The 21,063-nt window shown below is 45.6% G+C and overlaps 1 protein-coding gene across 1 annotated transcript in view; it reads right to left on the reverse strand.

Moving 5' to 3' along the window:
• LOC122540182 (dynein axonemal heavy chain 8-like) overlaps positions 1-21,063 on the reverse strand; it is a 1,370,012-nt gene that overhangs the window by 492,273 nt on the left and 856,676 nt on the right. The window contains exons 50-51 of the mRNA XM_087976825.1: positions 19,564-19,810; positions 6,494-6,735 (exon numbers count right to left, since the gene is read on the reverse strand). Of these exons, the coding sequence (XP_087832951.1) occupies positions 6,494-6,735; positions 19,564-19,810 (489 nt within the window). The remainder of the gene's footprint in view (positions 1-6,493; positions 6,736-19,563; positions 19,811-21,063) is intronic.

The following is a 21,063-nucleotide window of genomic DNA, read 5'->3' on the forward strand; positions in this document are numbered from 1 at the left end:
TTTCCTCAAATTTGGAGACCAGAACTGCACACAGTACTCCAGGTGTGGTCTCACCAGGGCCCTGTACAGCTGCAGAAGAACCTCTTTGCTTCTATACTCAATTCCTCTTGTTGTGAAGGCCAGCATGCTATTAGCTTTCTTCACTGTCGGCTGTACCTGCATGTTTGCTTTCATTGACTGATGTACAAGAACACCTAGGTCTCTTTGTACTGCTCCTTTACCTAACTTGACTCCATTTAGGTAGTAATCTGCCTTCCTGTTCTTGCCACCAAAGTGGATAAACACATATTTATCCACATTAAACTGCATCTGCCATGCATCCGTCCACTCACCTAGCCTGTCCAGGTGACCCTGTATTCTCCTAACATCCTCCTCACATTTCACCCTGCCACCCAGCTTTTTGTCATCAGCAAATTTGCTTACATTACTTTTAATACCTTCATCTATATCATTAATGTACATTGTAAAAAGCTGCGGTCCCAGCACTGATCCCTGCGGCACACCACTGGTCACCGCCTGCCATTCCGAAAGGGAACCGTTTATCACTACTCTTTGTTTCCTGTCAGCCAACCAATTTTCAATCCATGTCAGTATTTTGCCCCTAATACCATGTGCCCTAATTTTGGTCACTAACCTCCTATGTGGGACTTTATCAAAGGCTTTCTGAAAGTCCAGGTATACTGCATCCACTGGATCTCCCTTGTCCATCTTCAGAGTTACATCCTCAAACAATTCCAGAAAATTTGTCAAGCATGATTTCCCTTCATAAATCCAAGCTGACTCTGACCTATCCTGTTACTGCTATCCAGATGTGTCGTAATTTCATCCTTTATAATTGACTCCAGCATTTTTCCACTACTGAGGTCAGACTAACTGGAACTCATAGTGGAACAGGAAGAGGATCTCACAGTGGGACAGGAAGAGAAGCTCACAGTGGGACAGGAAGAAAAGCTCACAGTGGGACAGGAAGAAGAGCTCACTGTGGGACAGGGAGAGGAGCTCACTGTGGGACAGGGAGAGGAGCTCACTGTGGGACAGGGAGAGGAGCTCACGGTGGGAAAGGAAGAGGAGCTGATAGTGAAACAGGAAGAGGAACTCACTGTGGGATAGGAAGAGGAACTCACAGTGGGACAGGGAGAGGGGCTCACAGTGGGGCAGGGAGAGGGGCTCACAGTGGGGCAGGGAGAGGGGCTCACAGTGGGACAGGGAGAGGGGCTCACAGTGGGACAGGGAGAGGGGCTCACAGTGGGACAGGGAGAGGGGCTCACAGTGAGGCAGGGAGAGGGGCTCACAGTGCGGCAGGGAGAGGGGCTCACAGTGGGGCAGGGAGAGGGGCTCACAGTGGGACAGGGAGAGGGGCTCACAGTGGGGCAGGGAGAGGGGCTCACAGTGGGACAGGGAGAGGGGCTCACAGTGGGGCAGGGAGAAGGGCTCACAGTGTGACAGGGAGAGGGGTTCACAGTGGGACAGGGAGAGGGGCTCACAGTGGGGCAGGGAGAGGGGCTCACAGTCGGGCAGGGAGAGAAGCTCACAATGGGGCAAAGAGAGGGGCTCACAGTGGGACAGGGAGAGGGGCTCACAGTAGGGCAGGGAGAGGGGCTCACAGTGGGACAGGGAGAGGGGCTCACAGTGGGACAGGGAGAGGGGCTCACAGTGGGGCAGGGAGAGGGGCTCACAGTGGGGCAGGGAGAGGGGCTCACAGTGGGACAGGGAGAGGGGCTCACAGTGGGGCAGGGAGAGGGGCTCACAGTGGGGCAGGGAGAGAAGCTCACAATGGGGTAAAGAGAGGGGCTCACAGTGGGACAGGGAGAGGGGCTCACAGTGGGGCAGGGAGAGGGGCTCACAGTGTGGCAGGGAGAGGGGCTCACAGTGGGACAGGGAGAGGGGCTCACAGTGGGGCAGGGAGAGGGGCTCACAGTGGGGCAGGGAGAGAAGCTCACAATGGGGCAAAGAGAGGGGCTCACAGTGGGACAGGGAGAGGGGCTCACAGTGGGGCAGGGAGAGGGGCTCACAGTGGGGCAGGGAGTGGGGCTCACAGTGGGACAGGGAGAGGGGCTCACAGTGGGACAGAGAGAGGGGCTCACAGTGGGGCAGGGAGAGAGGCTCACAGTGGGGCAGGGAGAGAAGCTCACAATGGGGCAAAGAGAGGGACTCACAGTGGGACAGGGGGAGGGGCTCACAGTGGGGCAGGGAGAGGGGCTCGCAGTAGGACAGGGAGAGGATCTCAGAGTGTTGTAGGGAGAGGAGCTCAGACTGTCTTATTGTTCTGCATGTTTTTTGATGAGTTCAAATGTCATAATTTGCCATGATGTCATCGGAGGCCATAACCTAGCACGTCTGGATCACTAGTCCAATGACATTATCACTAAGTTCTTGACTTGAACCTCACTTCCCATTCCTGATTTATTACTGTTTCTGAGATGTTACTAGTATCCACTATCTTGAATACTGATGCAAAGTACCTTTTCAAGCCATCTGCCATTTCACCATTTTTCCAATATTAAATTTCCAGATTCACTTTATTTCGAACCATTGCTCACATTATTATCTGTATTTTTTATACATAATCTTACTGTTTTGATATTTCTGGTTAGTTTTCTCTTATACTCATTTTATTAGTTCTTTCATCATTTTTTTTTCACACAGAGAGAGGTGTTACAGACCAGATCAGATTCCCTCAAAATATTTTAAGAAGGTAACTTCGACCCTAAATTTCTCTTAAATGTTGATGTGAAGTTCCTGTCCCAGATGCAATGTGACTGGTCAAGTACTTAGCTTTAAGCAAAACACAATTTATTTAAATATTTTTGTTAAGATACTAACAAAAGAAAGAGGAATTTAGAAGAACTTAACTATTGGAAAACCTAACTGAATAATAGATACAGTACTAATGACTAATTAACTGATCCAATGTCATAACATTCCATAAACAAACTTCTTGGTAAATAGGAAAATTCTGACAAGATTCTTACACGTGTTTCTCCAGTCCAGGAGAAAGCAGTATCAAGAGACATTTCAGAGAAAGTAGCAGCTAGAAATCATTCGCTGAAACTTCAACTCTTCTGAGACCCCAAACAGCTTCTGATAGCTACTCCAAAACCAAAATCCAGAAATCTGGATCTGTGAGAGCTGGCCATACGCATTCAGGCTCTTAAAAAAAAATCAAGGCCTCCAATGCTGTTTTTTCAAGTTGTCTTCAGCAGCTAGCTCCGTACCTCTGCCTTATAACCTCTTTTGAAAAAAACCCAGGACAAAATAATCTTTTAAAACAACAGCATCATCACCTTGGTGCATGAATGGAATGAGTTGCTAGAGGTGGTGGTGGAAGCAGATATAATTACAACAGTTTAAAGGCATGTGGATGTTTACATCAATATGGGCCAAATGCTGGCAAATGAGACTAGATCAGTTTATGATACATGGTCAGCACATACAAGTTGGACCAACGGATCTATTTCTGTGCTTTATCACTCTATAACTCTTTGCTTTTCTTTATATTTTAATCAATCTTCTGGCATGCACAGTGATATGCTTTTAGTTTATGTTTGGTCCTATCTTTAATCTTATTAGTTAATCACATTTGGAATTCATTTGGAATTCTCCTTACTCACTAGAAATTACTTACTGTGTGTATTTTGCAGTATTCCCTAAATGGATGCCATTGTATTTCTATTGACTTTTCATTTAATCAAATTTTCTAATACACTCTCTGTCAACTCTGCTTTCATGCCCTTATTTAAAATCTATATAAGTCTCACATCCACTCCTCTCTGCCCAAAGTGAATGTAAAATTTGATCATATTGTCAGAAATACAGAGAGAAAAAATAAACCATGAGGGTAAACTAGTGAGGATTATAAAAACTGCCAGTAAGAGCTTCTTTACATATATAAAAAGGAAGAGAGAGGTCGCGCCTAGAAAATGATTCTGGGGAGATAGTTATGAGGAACAAAAAAATGGCAGAGAAGTTAAACAGATATCTTGCATCAGTCTTTGTATTGAAATATATTATGAACATCCTATTAAAACCAAAGTGGAATTAAGTACCAATTCTATCACTATGAATTCCTCATTGCTAAAACTAAACAGGAAATCATGAGATTTTTGGGAATGTGTGAGTTTAATCAGAAATCTGTGTGTAGCTTCAGCATAATAGCGGTAACATTAACAGATGTATTATGGAAACAGACAAAAATGGTGAGGTTAACAAAATGCCATGCAATCTTTGAGAAGCTGAATGTAATCCTAATAAAAGAATCAGTGTTGGTCACCCCTGAATTTATCAAACCCTCTGAAAAAACAACTGATGTTTGTGATCTCACGATAGGTGCAGACCTGTTGCAAGGTCGTGATTTGGGAATAGAGAAATTAGTGCGTAATTTTCCAAGAAATTAAAACAATATCAGTGGAAGTACTCTTTAGTAGAAAAGGAGACGGAGATGATGAAGGCTGTTCAGCATTTTGAATCCTATGGGCTGCAGTGAAATAAGCATATCCAGAATTCAAAAATGATGAAACCCTTTAAGAATTTAAGAAAAAGTGATAAAGATTGTATATGATTTGTATAAGGGATGAATGGATTTAAATTGTATGTTTTGTTGTGAATGTGTCAGGTTTCTTGTGATTAAAATGCATTCCTAAACATGGTCACAGAATGAAGTGTGAAGACTGATCAATCATACTGTCTAAGTCATTTATATAAACTACAAACAACAAGGGCTTCAACATTGACCTGTGGGACCCACTGGATACTGACTTCTTGGTGGAAAAACACTCTTCAACCATCACCCTCTACTTCCTGCCACTCAACCAATTCTGGATCCAATGTGCTTAGATCCCATGGGGTCTTACCTTTGTTATTAGACTCCCATATGGCACTTTATTAAAAGCCTTGCTGAAATCTAAGTAGATGACATAAAAAGCATTGTCCTCATCGAAAAACTTTGAAAAATTCAGTCACTTTGGTCAGAGCTGACCTCTCCTTAACAAAACTGCTGCTGATTAATCCCTGCCTCTCCAAATGCAGATTAATTCTGTCCTTCAGAACTGCTGCAATAGTTTCCCATGACTGAGATTAAACTGACTGGCCTGTGGTTTCCTGGTTTAACCCTTGCTCCCTTTTTGAATGATGGTGCCACATTGGCTGCCTTCCAGTCCTCTGGCACTTCTCCTGTGGCCAGAGAGGAATTGAACATTTTTGCCAATAACATGATGAATGTCAGATCAGCCATAATCTTACGGAATGGAAAATTAATCTTGAGAGGAGAAAAAAAAATTCCAGTCCTTATTTCTTATTGTCTTAAACTTAATTGTGTTGTGCATCATTATCAATGTACTAAATCGGCTAGATTTGGAACATATATAATAAGCTATTTTTGAAGATACTGAGAAAGAGACAAAAAGACAATGCTGTAGAGAAATAGAAAAAGCAGCTACTGCTATGGAGAAATAAAATAACTGCTTGTATTAAAAGAAATGGACAAAACCAAAAGGACTCTAACAGATTAAAGGGACAGGGATTCACGAAGTTAAGCTTTGCTGGTAAAAACTGGATCAAGAGAACTCAGGCTGAATGAGAAAAAAAGCATAGGACAGCGGAAGCTTTGCCCTCACGTGGCAGTGGGAGTTTTGGAGGAATGATTCTTGTGATTTTAGAGAAGTATATTTCATGGGATTTTGGCAAGTGAGGTTATGATCATTAGCAAGACCGTAATTTGTTGCCATCTTAAATTGCCATTGAGCTGAGGGGAATTCTCAATTCCATTTTGGATAGCAATTAAGAATCAATCATATCGCTGAATCATCAGTGAAATCAAAGCTGGACTGACTAAGACTTTCTTCTCTAAAGGACATTAATGAATCAAATGTATTTTCACAAACATTGATGATGGTTCTCATGGTACTCATACCAAAACTAGCAGCAGATTCCAGATTTACTAAGTTTATAAAAACCCACCAGAGTGGGATTTGAAACCATGCTCTAGTGTACTAGACTGATCCTCTGAATTACTGATGCAATGCCATCAACAGTCGGTGACCATTTCCTCCTTTATAATTCTCCAAAGCTGCCTGAAATATGGTGCATAGTAAAAAGAGTTATACATATGTTGATTGTATTCATTAAGTTATGCAGAAGTATCTTTTCCTCAGCTTGGTGTATTGCATCATTGTTATAATATGTTTAGAATATGGATTAGTGGTGCTGGAAGAGCACAGCAGTTCAGGGTCAGCATCCAAGGAGCTTCGAAATCGACGTTTCGGGCAAAAGCCCTTCATCAGGAATAAAGGCAGTGAGCCTGAAGCGTGGAGAGATGGGTCACTGCCTTCATTGTTTTTACCTCTATGTTTAGAATATGTTGATTTTGGTTTGTTTGTTACAGTAAAAGTCTTAAAATGTGGAATCAGACTTTCTGTTCTTTTCATTAGTGACTGGAAATGCCTCTCTTTTCAAACATTTTTAGTCTCTATGTGGATTTTGATGCTGAGGCTGTTACCTTCAAAATTGGTTTCCAGCTGAGAGCAGAAGAGCTAATGTAGACCATTCCCATTCTGGACACCGTGGCTGGAGATGCATTCTCAATGTTGTGTACCTCAAACAGCAGTTTGCAGGAAGGAGCCATGGGAATACGGTCCCCATTAGCCAAAGTTAATGTCTTGTTATCATCCAGTACAGAATTTAGATTTTCTATCCAAATAGCATCCACTGGACCATCTAGAATTATCCAGATATTATCACCTAGAAACCAAAGTGTACAAATACATTTAAAAACTGACAATGAATAACTAGGTTTCATATTATTAATTTGCACAGTAAATCATGCGACAAGCTAAATGTTTGATCATTTCTGAACTGAATCCCATAGTTCAATTTAATTACAGTAATTATGATTACAATTTAATTCCTAATTAAGCATATTAATTTTGTTACTAAAAATAAAATATGCTGGGAATAATTACCAACTCAATTAATGTTGGGAAGACTTTTATTTATAGATTTTAAGCAGTGTTGAAGGGACGATTTGGACAAGTCCTGGATTGTAAAGGATTTAGCATGCAAATTTAAAAGTCAAAAGGTCAAAAAGAACTAGGGACTGTGAATTTGGGAGAAGAACTTTCAAAGAGATCCAAGAGGTTGCTTTTTGACTTATGATTGCTAGAAAACAATTGGGGATTAGAAAGGACCCTCTGTTGGAGGTTGCCTAGCAGCTGGGATTGTAGTTGCTGTGTCTTCCAGTAAATTGCTTTTGGTTAGAAAAAGGCCTCCAAGCTGGAAATAAGTCATTCCCTCTGTCCTGAAAAGATGTCGTTGGAGAAAAACTAGTAAAAAGCAACCATCATTTGTTATAATCTCTCCTTTGATTGTAAAGCTCAACTTTATATTTTGCACTTGTCCTGGGCTCCCCTATAATTCAGAATCGGATATTTGTGGAGCCTCCACCCCATTTGTTATTTAATTGTCCATCATCATTCACAACTGGAATGACAGAACTGCAGACCTTAGAACTGATCCAGATCTGAAGAAGCCAGAAGATTAGGAAGACTTTAAAACTGGAGGTCAACTTAAAAAGCAAGAAGAGAGGAGATGAAGAAGGATGTGGTAAAGCTAGCTAGTAATATAAAACAAGATTGCAAGAGTGTCTTTTTAGATATATAAAGAGGTAAGAGAGAGGCAAAAGTGAACATTGGACTGATGGAAAGTTAGGTTGAAGAAATAATTATGGAAATAAAGAAATAGTGGACAAACTAAGTAGGTACTTTGCATCAGTATTCATGGGGAAAGATGCCAGCAATATATCTGAACTTCAAGAGTGTCGGGGCAAGAGGTTAGTATAGTGACCATCACTAAGGAGAAGATAAAATCAAATTACTGCGGATGCTGGAATCTGAAACCAAAAAAGAGAAACTGCTGGAAAATCTCAGCAAGTCTGGCAGCATCTTTGACAAATGTTCAGTTAGACTCGAAATGTCAGCTCTTTTCTCTCCTTACAGATGCTGCCAGACTTGCTGAGATTTTCCAGCAGTTTCTCTTTTTTGGACTAAGGAGAAGGTACTGAGGAAGTTGAAAGATTTGAAAGTGGATTAATTTTAAGAGGGCGAGAAAACAAGGACAGAAGTATACTGCTGAGGTTGGATAAGGCTCTGGTCACACTGCATTTGAAATATTATGAGCAGTTTGGGCCCCATATCTGAGGAAGAATTGTTAATATTGGAGATGTTCCACAGGAAGTTTACAAGAATGATCCTGGGAATGAAGTGCGTGTCATATGAGGAGAGGTTGAGGACTCTGGGGCTGCAGTCTATGAGGTTTAAAAGGATGTTTAGGGGGAGAATCTCATTGAAACTTACAGAATATTGACAGGCTGAGTGGACATAGAGAAGATGTTTCTACTAGTAGGAGACAAGTAGGAAGTTGGAAGAACACAGCAAGCCAGTCAGCATTAGAAGGTGGAGAAGTCAACATTTTGGGTGTTCTTCACAACTGGGGCTGGGAGTAAGGGGAGCTGCAGATAAAGGAGGTGGCAGGGGCAAGGTGGTGAGGTAGGGATATGTGAATACAGGTAGCGGGAACAGCCTGGTTGGTCGATGGGAGGAATGAATCAGGTTGGTGGCTGGAAGGAAGGGTCAGTAAGTGGAATGGAAGGGAGGAGGAGAGGCTGGAAAGGGAGTCAGGGGATAGGAGGGGAGATTATTTGAAATTGGAGAACTTAATGTTAAGTCCTCTGGGCTGTAGGTTGCCCAAGTGGAAGATGATGTGTTGTTCCTCTAATTTGTGGTTTGATTCACTGTGGCAATGGAGGAGGCCAACAATGGTAATGTTGGAAAGGGAGTGGGAAGGGAAATTAAAATGGGCAGTGACTGGGAGCTTAGGTCAGGCCCTATGGGCCCAGCTGAGATGTTCGGCGAAACATGCCCTGAGTTTATGTTTGGTCCCCCCGATGTAGAGAAGACCACATTGGGAGCACCAGATACTGAAAACTAGGTTAGAGGAGAGGCAGGTGAACCTCAGAGGAATGGCTTTCAGGTTGTGGGGCATTGGGACCAGTACTTGGGTAAAAAAGAATGGTTCTGGTTAGAGCTGTGCTGAGACCAGTGTTATGGGAATCCAATCACTAGAGCTGTAGAGGGAGCTTTAAATTAGATAGAAAGGTCGAAGGGGCTATAACTGATATATAAAGGAAAAGGAGAGGGTGGCATTGAAGGACAACTATTTTGATGATATCTAGAATGGAACAGGACTCCCAAACATAAGAAGAGGCAGTAAATATGGTCAAAGGTTAAAAAATGGTTAAAAAGTCAAAAAAAATGGCTCCTTACTAAAATGCACATTGTATTCAGAAACGGTTAAATTATTGGGTATGGCATTTATAGCTGCTACAGAGACATGATTACACAAAGATCAAAGCTGGGAACTAAATAGTCCAGAGCATTACTTTCTAAAAGGACAGGCAGAAATGATGTTCTCAATGACCTGGGAATGCAGAAACAGGGCTCACAGTCAAAGGACGAAATCTATTTGGATTTCCAGAAGGCTTTTGACAAGGTGCCACACAGGAGGCTGTTACATTAAATTAAAGAGCTCATGGCATTTTGGGTAAGGTACTGTCATGGACTGGCGGAAAGCAGGCAGTGGGGATGAAGGGATTTTTTTTCAGAATGGCATTTGGTGACGACTGGAGTTCTGCAGGGGTCAGTACTGGAAACATGACTACTCACATTATACACTAATGATCTGGACAAAAAAACTGAGGACATTGTTGCTAATTTTGAAAATGATACAAATATAGGTGAAGGGACAGATAGTGTTGGGGAGGTGGGAAAACTGCAGAATGGCTTGAACAAACAGGACGAGTGTGGGAAGAAATGGTACATAAAATACAATGTGGGAAATGTGAGATAATGCACTTTTGTAGGAAAAATAGGCATTGACTATTTTCTAAATGTGGAAAGGCTTTAGAAACATAAAGCACAAAGGTCCTCAGTAGTCCTAGTTTGGGATTCTCTTCAGATAAACATGCAGGTTCACTTGGCAGTTAGGAAGGCAAATGAAATGTTACTATTCATTTCAAAAAAACTAGAATATAAGAGCAGAGACGTTACTCTCAGCTGAGGTTACTACCCTTCTGAGGTTGTATAAGGATCTGACCAGAGCACATTAGAATATTATGAGGAGTGTTGGAGCTGGTATCTAAAGAAGGATGTGCTGGTATTGAATAGGATCCAGAAAGTGTTTGCAAGAATGATCTGGGAATGAAGGGCTTATCATCTGAAGAAAGGTTGAGGATTCTGGATTTGAGCTCACAGAGCTTAGAAAGATAAGGAGGAATTGCTTTGAAACTTATGGAATACTGAGAGGCCTGGATGGAGTGGATGTGGTGAAAATGTTTCCACAAATAGGAGAGAGTGGAACCTGAGGGCACAGCCACAGAATGAAGAGATGAACTTTAGAACTGAGACGAGGACAATATTTTTTCAGCCAGTGGGTTGTTAATCTATGGAACTCATTGCCACTCATTCTTGATTAGTAAGGGGATCAAGTATTATGGAGAGAAAGCAGGAGAATTGGGTCGAGAAATATATCAGCATGATTGAATGATTTGATGGGCCAAATGACCTAATTCTGCTTCTGTATTTTATGGTCTGAAGAGTAATATTACACTGGAAATTATAATTCTGTTTCTCTTTCCATAGATGCTGTCAGATCTTCTAAGTTTCTCCAACATTTCAGATCTCTAAGATCTTTAGTACTTTGTTTTTGAATTATTAATTACCCTTTGATAAGGTGCCACACAGGAGGCTGTTAAGTAAGATTAAAGGCTCAGACCTAGTGCTCAGGAGACCTGAACTTGAATCCCACCAGTTGCTGGAATTTGAATTCAATTTAATCTGGAAACAAAATCTGGGATGTAAAGCTAGTTCTAGTAATTATCACTGTTTATTGTAAAAGTCCATGCAATTTACAGATTTACTTTAGGGAAGGAAATCTGCCATCACTACCTGCTGGCTTATATGTGACTCCAGGCACAAAGAATTGTGGCTGCCACTAAAACAGTCTTTGAAATAACCCGCAAACCAGTCCAAGAGGATAGCAAATAAAATAGAAACAATAAGACATAGAAAATGGGAGCAGGAGTTGGCCATTCAGCCCTTTGAGCATGCTCCACTATTCACTATGATCATGGTTGATCATCTAATTCAATAGTCTACTCCAGCTTTTCCTCCAGGTCCTTTGATTCTTTATGTCCTAAGTGCTATGTTCAATTCCTTCTTTTGCCTTGGCTGATTTCTGTGGTAGCGAATTTCACAGGCACACCACTCTGGGTGTAGACATTTCTCAGTCCATATTGGCATACACCTTATACTGTAATCCCTGGTTCTGGCTTCCACATCATTGAGAATAACCATCCTGCATCTACCCTATCTAGTCCTGTTAGAATTCTATAGGTGTTTTTTCTGAAACCACCCTTCATTCTTCTAAACTGCAGTGAATATAATCCTAACATAGAGTCATAGAGTCATAGAGATGTACAGCATGGAAACAGACCCTACGGTCCAACCCGTCCATGCTGACCAGATATCCCAACCTAATCTAGTCCCACCTGCCAGCACCCGGCCCATATCCCTCCAAACCCTTCCTATTCATACACCTATCCAAATGCCTCTTAAATATTGCAATTGTACCAGCCTCCACCACTTCCTCTGGCAGCTCATTCCATAGCCATACCATCCTGTGTGTGAAAAAGTTGCCCCTTAGGTCTCTTCCCCTCTCACCCTAAACCTATGCCCTCTAGTTCTGGACTCCCCGTCCCCAGGGAAAAGACTTTGCCTATTTACCCTATCCATGCCCCTCATAATTTTGTAAACCTCTATAAGGTCACCCCTCAGCCTCCGACGCTCCAGGGTAAAACAGCCACAGCCTGTTCAGCCTCTCCTTATAGCTCAAATCCTCCAACCCTGGCAACATCCTTGTCAAACTTTTCTGAACCCTTTCAAGTTTCACAACATCTTTCCAACAGGAAGGAGACCAGAATTGCATGCAATATTCCAATACTGGCCTAACCAATGCTAACAGATACAATCTTTCCTCACATACCTATCTTGCCATGCCAGGAATCAGTCTGGTAAATTTTCACAGCCCTCTCTCTATAGAAAGGCCATCCTTCCTCAGATAAGGAGATCAGATCTACACACAATACTCCAGGTGTCACAAAACCCTGTACAATTGCATCAAGGCATCCCTTCTCCTGTACTCAAATCCTCTTGCTATGAGGCCAACAACCTGTTTGCCTTCTTCAATGCCTTGTATCTGTCTGCCAACTAATTGTCTCTCCAAGTCAGTACATTATCGCCAATCTCATGTGCTTTAATTATAAGTTTCATATGTGGGACTTTATCAAAAGCCTTCTGAAAGGCCAAGTTATCATTGCATCCTCAAAAAATGCCAACAGATTTGTCAATCATGGTTTCCCTTTTGTAAATCCTGTCACTATTTTCTGAGTGCTCTGCATTTCTCCCATTACCAATATCAGGATAACTGGCCTATAATTCCCTTTTTCTCTCTACCTCCTTTTTGTAATACTAAGGTCACATCAACTACTCTCTAAGCCATAGGGAACTGTTCCCGAATCTATAGAACATTGAAAGATGACCACTAATGCTATTTCCACAGCCACTTTAAGTACTCAACCTCACTGATATTCCACTGTTTCCCCAGCTGCTGAAGCTGGCGACACTTTTTGAAGATGTTTTAATCCCGGTTGCTGCACCTGGCTTATCACATATACCAGGAGGAGCATACCATAGCCTTGACCTCTCCCTTCATGACGTACCTATTTATTGCCCTTATATTGCCCTTAAAATCAAATAATATTAATTATTCTCGGGTCCTTGTTCACCTCTGTACTATTACCCTCACAAACAATAAACCCAAAATTAAAATCTTACAAACTGTTATTGATAAAAGAACTATAAATACTCACCTGACTTTACTCACCCAAATAGCATCAGTTTGTGACACACTTCCCACACTGCTTTACTGGAATCCTGCTAAGGGACATTCTTACCAGGAAGTTTCGCTGCAATGTTCACTGCAGGATAATTTTCCCAAACTGCTACTTCATTGTTATTTTAGTTAAATTGTTTTATTTTAGTTACTGGATAATAAAACACTTTTAAACAAAGTGACTTTAAATTTGCCAAAGTAGAGGAGTTTGTGTTCCCAATGCTAGAGCAATTTACCTATGGGCAGTTTCACACACATGTGTGAACCAGCTATGTGACATTTCTTGAATAATTCCTTCCTTTAACTCTACTTCCAAATTCTACAATAGCTCCAGGAATGAGAAATTTAGTTGTGAAGATAGATTGAAGAAGTTGGGACTGTTATCCTTGAATCTGAGAGAAGTTTTCAAAATTATGAATGGGCTGGGTAGAATCAAGTGGGAAAAACTGTTCCCACTTGTGAAAAAAATGTGACTGGCATCGATTTAAAGTGATGGCAAACAAAGCAGAAGCGATATGAGAGAAGTAGTTATGGTGTAGAATGCGCAGTCTGGTAACGTAGTGGTAGTAAGTTTAGCTGAGACATTCAAAGTTAAAAATCACACAGCACCAGGTTATAGTCCAATAGATTTATTTGAAAGCACTAGCTTTCGGAGCGCTGCTCCTTCATCAGTCCATGGATTCCATTTACACTTTTTGCTGCCAACGTCATCAAAGACCCCTCCGACCCCAGTAATATTCTCCTACAAGCTCTTCAGTTAGGCAAAAGTTGCTCGAACACACGTACCAACAGGTTCAAGAATGGCTTCTTCCCTGCTGTTATTAGACTGATAAATGGACTTTCTAACTTCAAACAATGCTGATCTTACTTGGTGGCATGTTCTGTGTAGTGTAACTTGTATGCCTCGCTCTACCTAAGCACCCTCTGATCTGTGTGTCCTTGTTCGCTATGATCTCCCTATACTGTTTGCAAAACAATGTGTTTCACTGTACTTAGGTACATGTGACTGCAATAAGACAAATCCAATCAAAAAGGTAAAAATCCGATCAAAATCAAATTCATCATTCCTGAGCCAGCTCATCATTAACATGCCTGCGGCACCGACCCAGGTTCTATACCTCGCCGCCTTCTACACTGGACCCAAACAACGTTGAAGTCACTAGTCTTCAGGCACCATATATTTCCACTGGACCAATTCTCCTCTGCTATCACCTCAGAGATGCTGCATCAGAGCAGCATCTCTCATCACTAGCCCGTCTCATCAATGATGTCCTGTTGCCCTTCCGGCTCCACGTTGCCAGCGCCATACCTATCCAATGACGGAGTCGTGATCCTCTGGTGCCATCTCTCATCACTGGCCCACTTCATCCAAGAATCCCTGAAGTTCCTCTGTCTCTGCCTAGCAACTGTTTATGCTGGACCCAACCAACAACAGAGTTGTGATCCTCACATGCCATCTTTTGACCCTGGGTCACCTTGGCCGATGTAGCAGCCACTGATTCCAATGCTAAGCCCTGTGCTTTTTCTGGAAAAGTAAGTAGGGCGGGTCATTTACCACCACATTGAGATCTGCACTGGGCTCACTCACCGTCACCACGAGGTCCACGTTGGGTTCACTCACCGTCACCATGAGGTCCACATTGGGCTCACTCACTGTCACCATGAGGTCCACATTGGGTTCACTCATCGTCACCACGGGGTCCACGCTGGGTTCACTCACCGTCACCATGAGGTCCACATTGGGTTCACTCACTGACATCACTGGCTCCACGCTGGGTTCACTCACCGTCACCACGGGGTCCACATTGGGTTCACTCACTGTCACCACGGGGTCCAAGCTGGGTTCATTCACCGTCACCACGGGGTCCACGCTGGGTTCATTCACCATCACCACGGGGTCCACGTTGGGTTCACTCACTGTTACCACGAGGTCCATGCTGGGTTCACTCACTGTCACCACGGGCTCCACGCTGGGTTCACTCACCGTAACCACGGGCTCCACGCTGGGTTCACTCACTGGACCAACTCACTACAACCATGAGGTCCCCACTGGACCCACTCACCATCACCACAAATTCCGCAATGTTCCCACTCACCATCACCATGAGGTCTGCACTAACCCCACACACTGTCACCACGAGATCCACGCTGGACTCACTCACCATCACCTCGAGATCCACACTGGTCCCACTCACTGTCACCATGAGGTCAGCACTTGGCTCACGCATCTTCACCATGAGGTCCGAACTGGGCTCCCTCATCGTCACCGTGAGGTCTGTGCTGGTCTCACTCACCATCACCATGACCTCCCGACGGGCCCACTCACTGTCATCACGAGGTCCACACTGGTCCCACTCACCATCACCGTGAGTCTCACAACGTGCCCACTCACCGTCTCCATGAGGTCTGCAATGGGTACACTAACCATCACCACGAGTTCCACATTGGGCCCACTCACCATTACCACGTGGCCTGCACTGGTCCCACTCACCATCACCACATGGTCTGTACTGGTCCCACTCACCAACACCATGAGTTCCACATTGGACCCACTCACCGTCTCCACGTGGTCTGCACTGGTCACACACTTACCATCACCACGTATTCCACATTGGGGTCACTCACTGTCACCACAAGGTCCACACTGGTCCCACTCACCATCACTATGAGGCCGGCACTGTGCCCACTCACCGTCTCCATGAGGTCTGCAATAGGTGCACTAACCATCACCATGAGTTCCACATTGGACCCACTCACCATCACCACGTGGTCTGCACTGGGCCCACTCACTGTCACCACGAGGTCCGCAGTGGGCCCACTCACCATCACCACGGGGTCCACGCTGGGCCCACTTACCATCACGACAACGTCCACGCTGGGCCCACTTACTGTCACCACGAGGTCCATACTGGTCCCACTCACCATCACCATGAGGCCCGCACTGGGCTCACTCACAGTCACCACGAGGTCTGCACTGAGCCCACTCACCATCACCACATGGCCTGCACTGGGCCCACTCACCATCACCATGAGGTCCACACTGAGCCCACACACCATCACCACGAGGTCCACACTGGGCCCACTCACCATCGCTATGAGGTCCACACTGGGACTACTCACCATCACCACGAGTTCCACACTGGACACACTCACCACCGCCACAAGGTCCACAATGGGCCCACTCACCATCACCACGAGGTCCACACTGGGCCCACTCATCACCACCACAAGGACCACAATGGACCCATTCACCATCACCACGAGGTCCACACTGGGACCACTCACCATCACCACGAGGTCCACACTGGGACTCACCATCGCCACAAGGTCCACACTGGACCCACTCACCATCACCACGGGTTCCACACTGGGACTCACCATCGCCACAAGGTCCATACTGGGACCACTCACCATCACCACGAGGTCCACACTGGGACCACTCACCATCACCACAAGGACCACACTGGGACCACTCACCATCACCACGAGGTCCATACTGGGCCCACTCACCACCGCCACAAGGTCCACAATGGGCACACTCACCATCACCACGAGGTCCACAATGGGCCCACTCACCATCACCACGAGGTCCACACTGGGCCCACTCACCACCGCCACAAAGTCCACAATGGGCCCACTCACCATCACCACGAGGTCCACACTGGGCCCACTCACCATCGCTACGAGGTCCACACTGGGACCACTCACCATCACCACAAGTTCCACACTGGGACCACTCACCATCGCTACGAGGTCCACACTGGGACCACTCACCATCACCACAAGTTCCACACTGGGACCACTCACCATCGCTACGAGGTCCACACTGAGCCAACTCACCATCACCATGTGGTCTGCACTGGGCCCACTCACCGTCACCACGAGGTCTACACTGGGACCACTCACCATCGCTATGAGGTCCACACTGGGCCCACTCACCATCGCTACAAGGTCCACACTGGGACCACTCACCATCGCTACGAGGTCCACACTGAGCCGACTCACCATCACCACGTGGTCTGCACTGGGCCCACTCACCGTCATCACGAGGTCTACACTGGGACCACTCACCATCGCTATGACGTCCACACTGAGCCCACTCACCATCACCACGAGTTCCACACTTGGACTCACCATGGCAACAAGGTACACACTGGGACCACTCACCACCGCCACAAGGTCCACACTGGCCCCACTCACCACCGCCACAAGGTCCACAATGGACCCACTCACCATCACCACGAGGTCCACACTGGGCCCACTCACCATCACCACGAGGTCCACACTGGGCCCATTCACCACCGCCACAAGGTCCGCAATGGGCCCACTCACCATCACCACGAGGTCCACACTGGGCCCACTCACCATCACTACGAGGTCCACACTGGGACCACTCACCATCACCACGAGGTCCACACTGGGCCCACTCACCACCGCCACAAGGTCCACAATGGGCCCACTCACCATCACCACGAGGTCCACACTGGGCCCACTCACCATCGCTACGAGGTCCACACTGGGACCACTCACCATCACTACGAGTTCCACACTGGGACCACTCACCATCGCTAAGAGGTCCACACTGAGCCGACTCACGATCACGTGTTCTGCACTGGGCCCACTCACCGTCACCACGAGGTCCACACTGGGCCCACTCACCATCGCTACGAGGTCCACACTGGGACCACTCACCATCACCACGAGTTTCACACTGGGACCACTCACCATCGCTAAGAGGTCCACACTGAGCCGACTCACGATCACCACGTGGTCTGCACTGGGCCCACTCACCGTCACCACGAGGTCTACTCTGGGCCCACTCACCATCGCTACGAGGTCCACACTGAGCCGACTCACCATCACCACGTGGTCTGCACCGGGCCCACTCACCGTCACCACGAGGTCAACACTGGGACCACTCACCATCGCTATGAGGTCCACACTGAGCCCACTCACCATCACCACGAGTTCCACACTGGGACTCACCATCGCCACAAGGTCCACACTGGGACCACTCACTACCGCCACAAGGTCCACAATGGGCCCACTCACCATCACCATAAGGTCCGCACTGGGACCACTCACCATCACCACGAGGTCCACACTGGGCCCACTCACCATCACCACGAGGACCACACTGGGCCCACTCACCACCGCCACAAGGTCCACAATGGGCCCACTCACCATCGCTACGAGGTCCACACTGGGACCACTCACCATCGCCACGAGGTCCACACTGGGACCACTCACCATCGCTACGAGGTCCACTCTGAGCCGACTCACTATCACCACGTGGTCTGCACTGGGCCCACTCACCATCACCACGAGGTCCACATTGGGTCCACTCACCATCGCCACAAGGTCCACACTGGGACCACTCACCACCACCACAAGGTCCACAATGGGCCCACTCACCATCATCATGAGGTACCCACTGCACCCACTCACCATCACCACGACATCCGCACTGGGCTCACTCACCGTCACCACAAGGCCTACTCTGACCCCACTCACCATCGTCAGAAGGACCGCACTGTGCCCACTCACCTTCACCATGAGGTCTGCACTGACCCCACACTCCGTCACCACGAGATCCACGCTGGACTCACTCACCGTCACGAGATCCACATTGGTCCCACTCACTGTCACCATGAGGTCCGCACTTGGCTCACACATCTTCACCACGGGGTCTGAACTGGGCTCCCTCACCGTCACCATGAGGTCTGTGCTGGTCTCACTCACCATCACCATGACCTCCCCACAGGCCCACTCACTGTCACCATGAGGTCCACACTGGTCCCACTCATCATCACCATGAGTCCCGCACTGTGCCCACTAACCGTTTTCATGAGGTCTGCAATGGGTGCGCTAACCATCACCACGAGTTCCACATTGGGCCCACTCACCATCACCACGAGGTCCACACTGGGCCCACTCACCATCACCACAAGGTCCACACTGGGCCCACTCACCGTCACCAAGAGGTCCGCACTGGGCCTATTTGCCATCATCACGAGTTCCGCACTGACCCCACTCAACGTCACCACAAGGTTCACACTGGGCCCACTCACCATTGCGATGTGGTCCACACTGGGTTCACACAAGTTCATGATGGATTTCTTGCTACAATCAGTGGTAAGAGAGATGAATAAGTTAGAAAACAAGCAAGATAAATAAAAAGAGGAAAACAAAAGCAGTCGGTACGAATGAGATCCACTACAGGAGTCACTGTTATGTTATAGCAATGAATGCTATTATCAAATGTCGTTCTTCATGAAGAATATAATGAATTTTATTGGCTTCTTTATATTTGTATGAATAAAATTTAGACTCTTTATTTGCTCACTGTGGTATAATGTGTGTTGGAAATTTGCAGTATGCTGCTAATAACGACCAAAACCCAGAAGTTTCAGAGTAAAGTTTTATACCTAATTCCTAACCATTTTTTTGATATTATGAATTGTTTGCAAATTGAACTAATTTTCATTCTCTTGAATCTAATCCATTTTATTCATTTCCCAAAAGTGAATCATTTATTTCATTAACTTTCAAAGCCGCCGGTACCTTTTTTTGACTTGATAGATTTCCTCCAAAGTGTTGAGAAGATTCCATCAGTCCAGTCATTTGTTGCAGGATCCAGTCGCCCAAACATCTGTGGAGCAGTGATAGCCTTAGGATTCATGCGCATTTCCCGATGAGGAGCTCCACATTCAGTCAGTGACTGCATGAGAGTACGAATTACACATGTCTTCCCAGAGCCACTGGGTCCCAATGTCATCAGCCCATGACGGACCCTGGCTGTTTCATACAGCTGAAAGGAGACATCAATTCAGAATTGTGTAACTTTGCACTGGAAAGACTGGGGAAGGTGGAGGGTAGATATTTGAGCTTATACATATACAAATCACAGAATTAGAAAATCAAAGAATGGTGACACAACAGGAGAAGGCCATTCTGCATCATGCCTGCACTGGCGCTCCAAAGATGTAATTTACCTAGTTCCAATCCCCAGCCTCTCCCTAGAACATCGCACGTTCTTCTTTTGCTCCATTTCAAATTGAACCCTTTTATATTGTGCTTCTGAATTATTTTTTTCCCAAGTAAAGCACCTTACACTTTGCTACACTAAATTAGGTCTGCCATCTGTTATCGTCCTTGTGTTTGACAAATGAATGTTATGCATGTCCAACCAGTTTGAGTGGCCATCAACAATGACTAAGAACATTGAAACCATGAAAGGACCTGCATAGTTGCATATGACCAAGTCCAGGGTTTACCCAACCATTCCCATGAATGTTGGGGAGCCGCTGACAGTAATTTATGCCCTTGTTAGCACTCTGGGTACTGCCCCACCTATGCGATTATGTCTGCATTCAATCCTGGCCACTATACATAAATTCTCACCTACATCTTCAGGTCTGACAGTGATCGTTGCTCGGGACAGCCACACTTGCAACCCATAATAATATGTCATCCTGTACAGTGATCTCGTCTCTCTGGTCCAAAAAGGCTTCAATTCTGATTGTGATGGCTCTTTGGTTTCTCTCATCACCACAACTTGTTTCAGTTTTGCCAGGACCTGGATCTTTCTGTGTCTGATAGTTTGATATTGTCAGCTGTAACTGGAATTGCATCCAGAAAATCTAAATGACTCCGGACTCTTCCACTGGCTGTACTACCAGCAGTGTATCTGGCAGCAGGAGGTGGCTCAATGCACCTGCATTTGCTACTCGGCCTCCTGGATAGTGTTCAAACTTGTCATTATACGCACTTAGAATTAAAGTCCACCACTGAATTCAGCCTGAAGCTATGGGTGGCATTCCCTTGTCCTCTTTAAGTGAACCTAGCAGGGGTTTGTGGTCCATTATTGGAGTCATAGAGATGTACAGCATGAAGCAGATCCTTTGGTCCAACCCGTCCATGCCGGCCAGATATCCCAACTCAATCGAGTCTCACCCATGCGCCAATACCATGGGTGATGATAGCTGTTTCTTCACTTTCTTGAAAGCTATGGTTTGGCCACGTGACCATTTTCAGGCTGACCCTTTTTTTAATGAGTTGATA

The sequence above is a fragment of the Chiloscyllium plagiosum genome, unplaced genomic scaffold (assembly GCF_037043375.1).
Source record: "Chiloscyllium plagiosum isolate Xiang-an unplaced genomic scaffold, Cpla_swu_hap1 HiC_scaffold_3, whole genome shotgun sequence".
In the NCBI taxonomy this organism is placed as follows: domain Eukaryota; kingdom Metazoa; phylum Chordata; class Chondrichthyes; order Orectolobiformes; family Hemiscylliidae; genus Chiloscyllium; species Chiloscyllium plagiosum.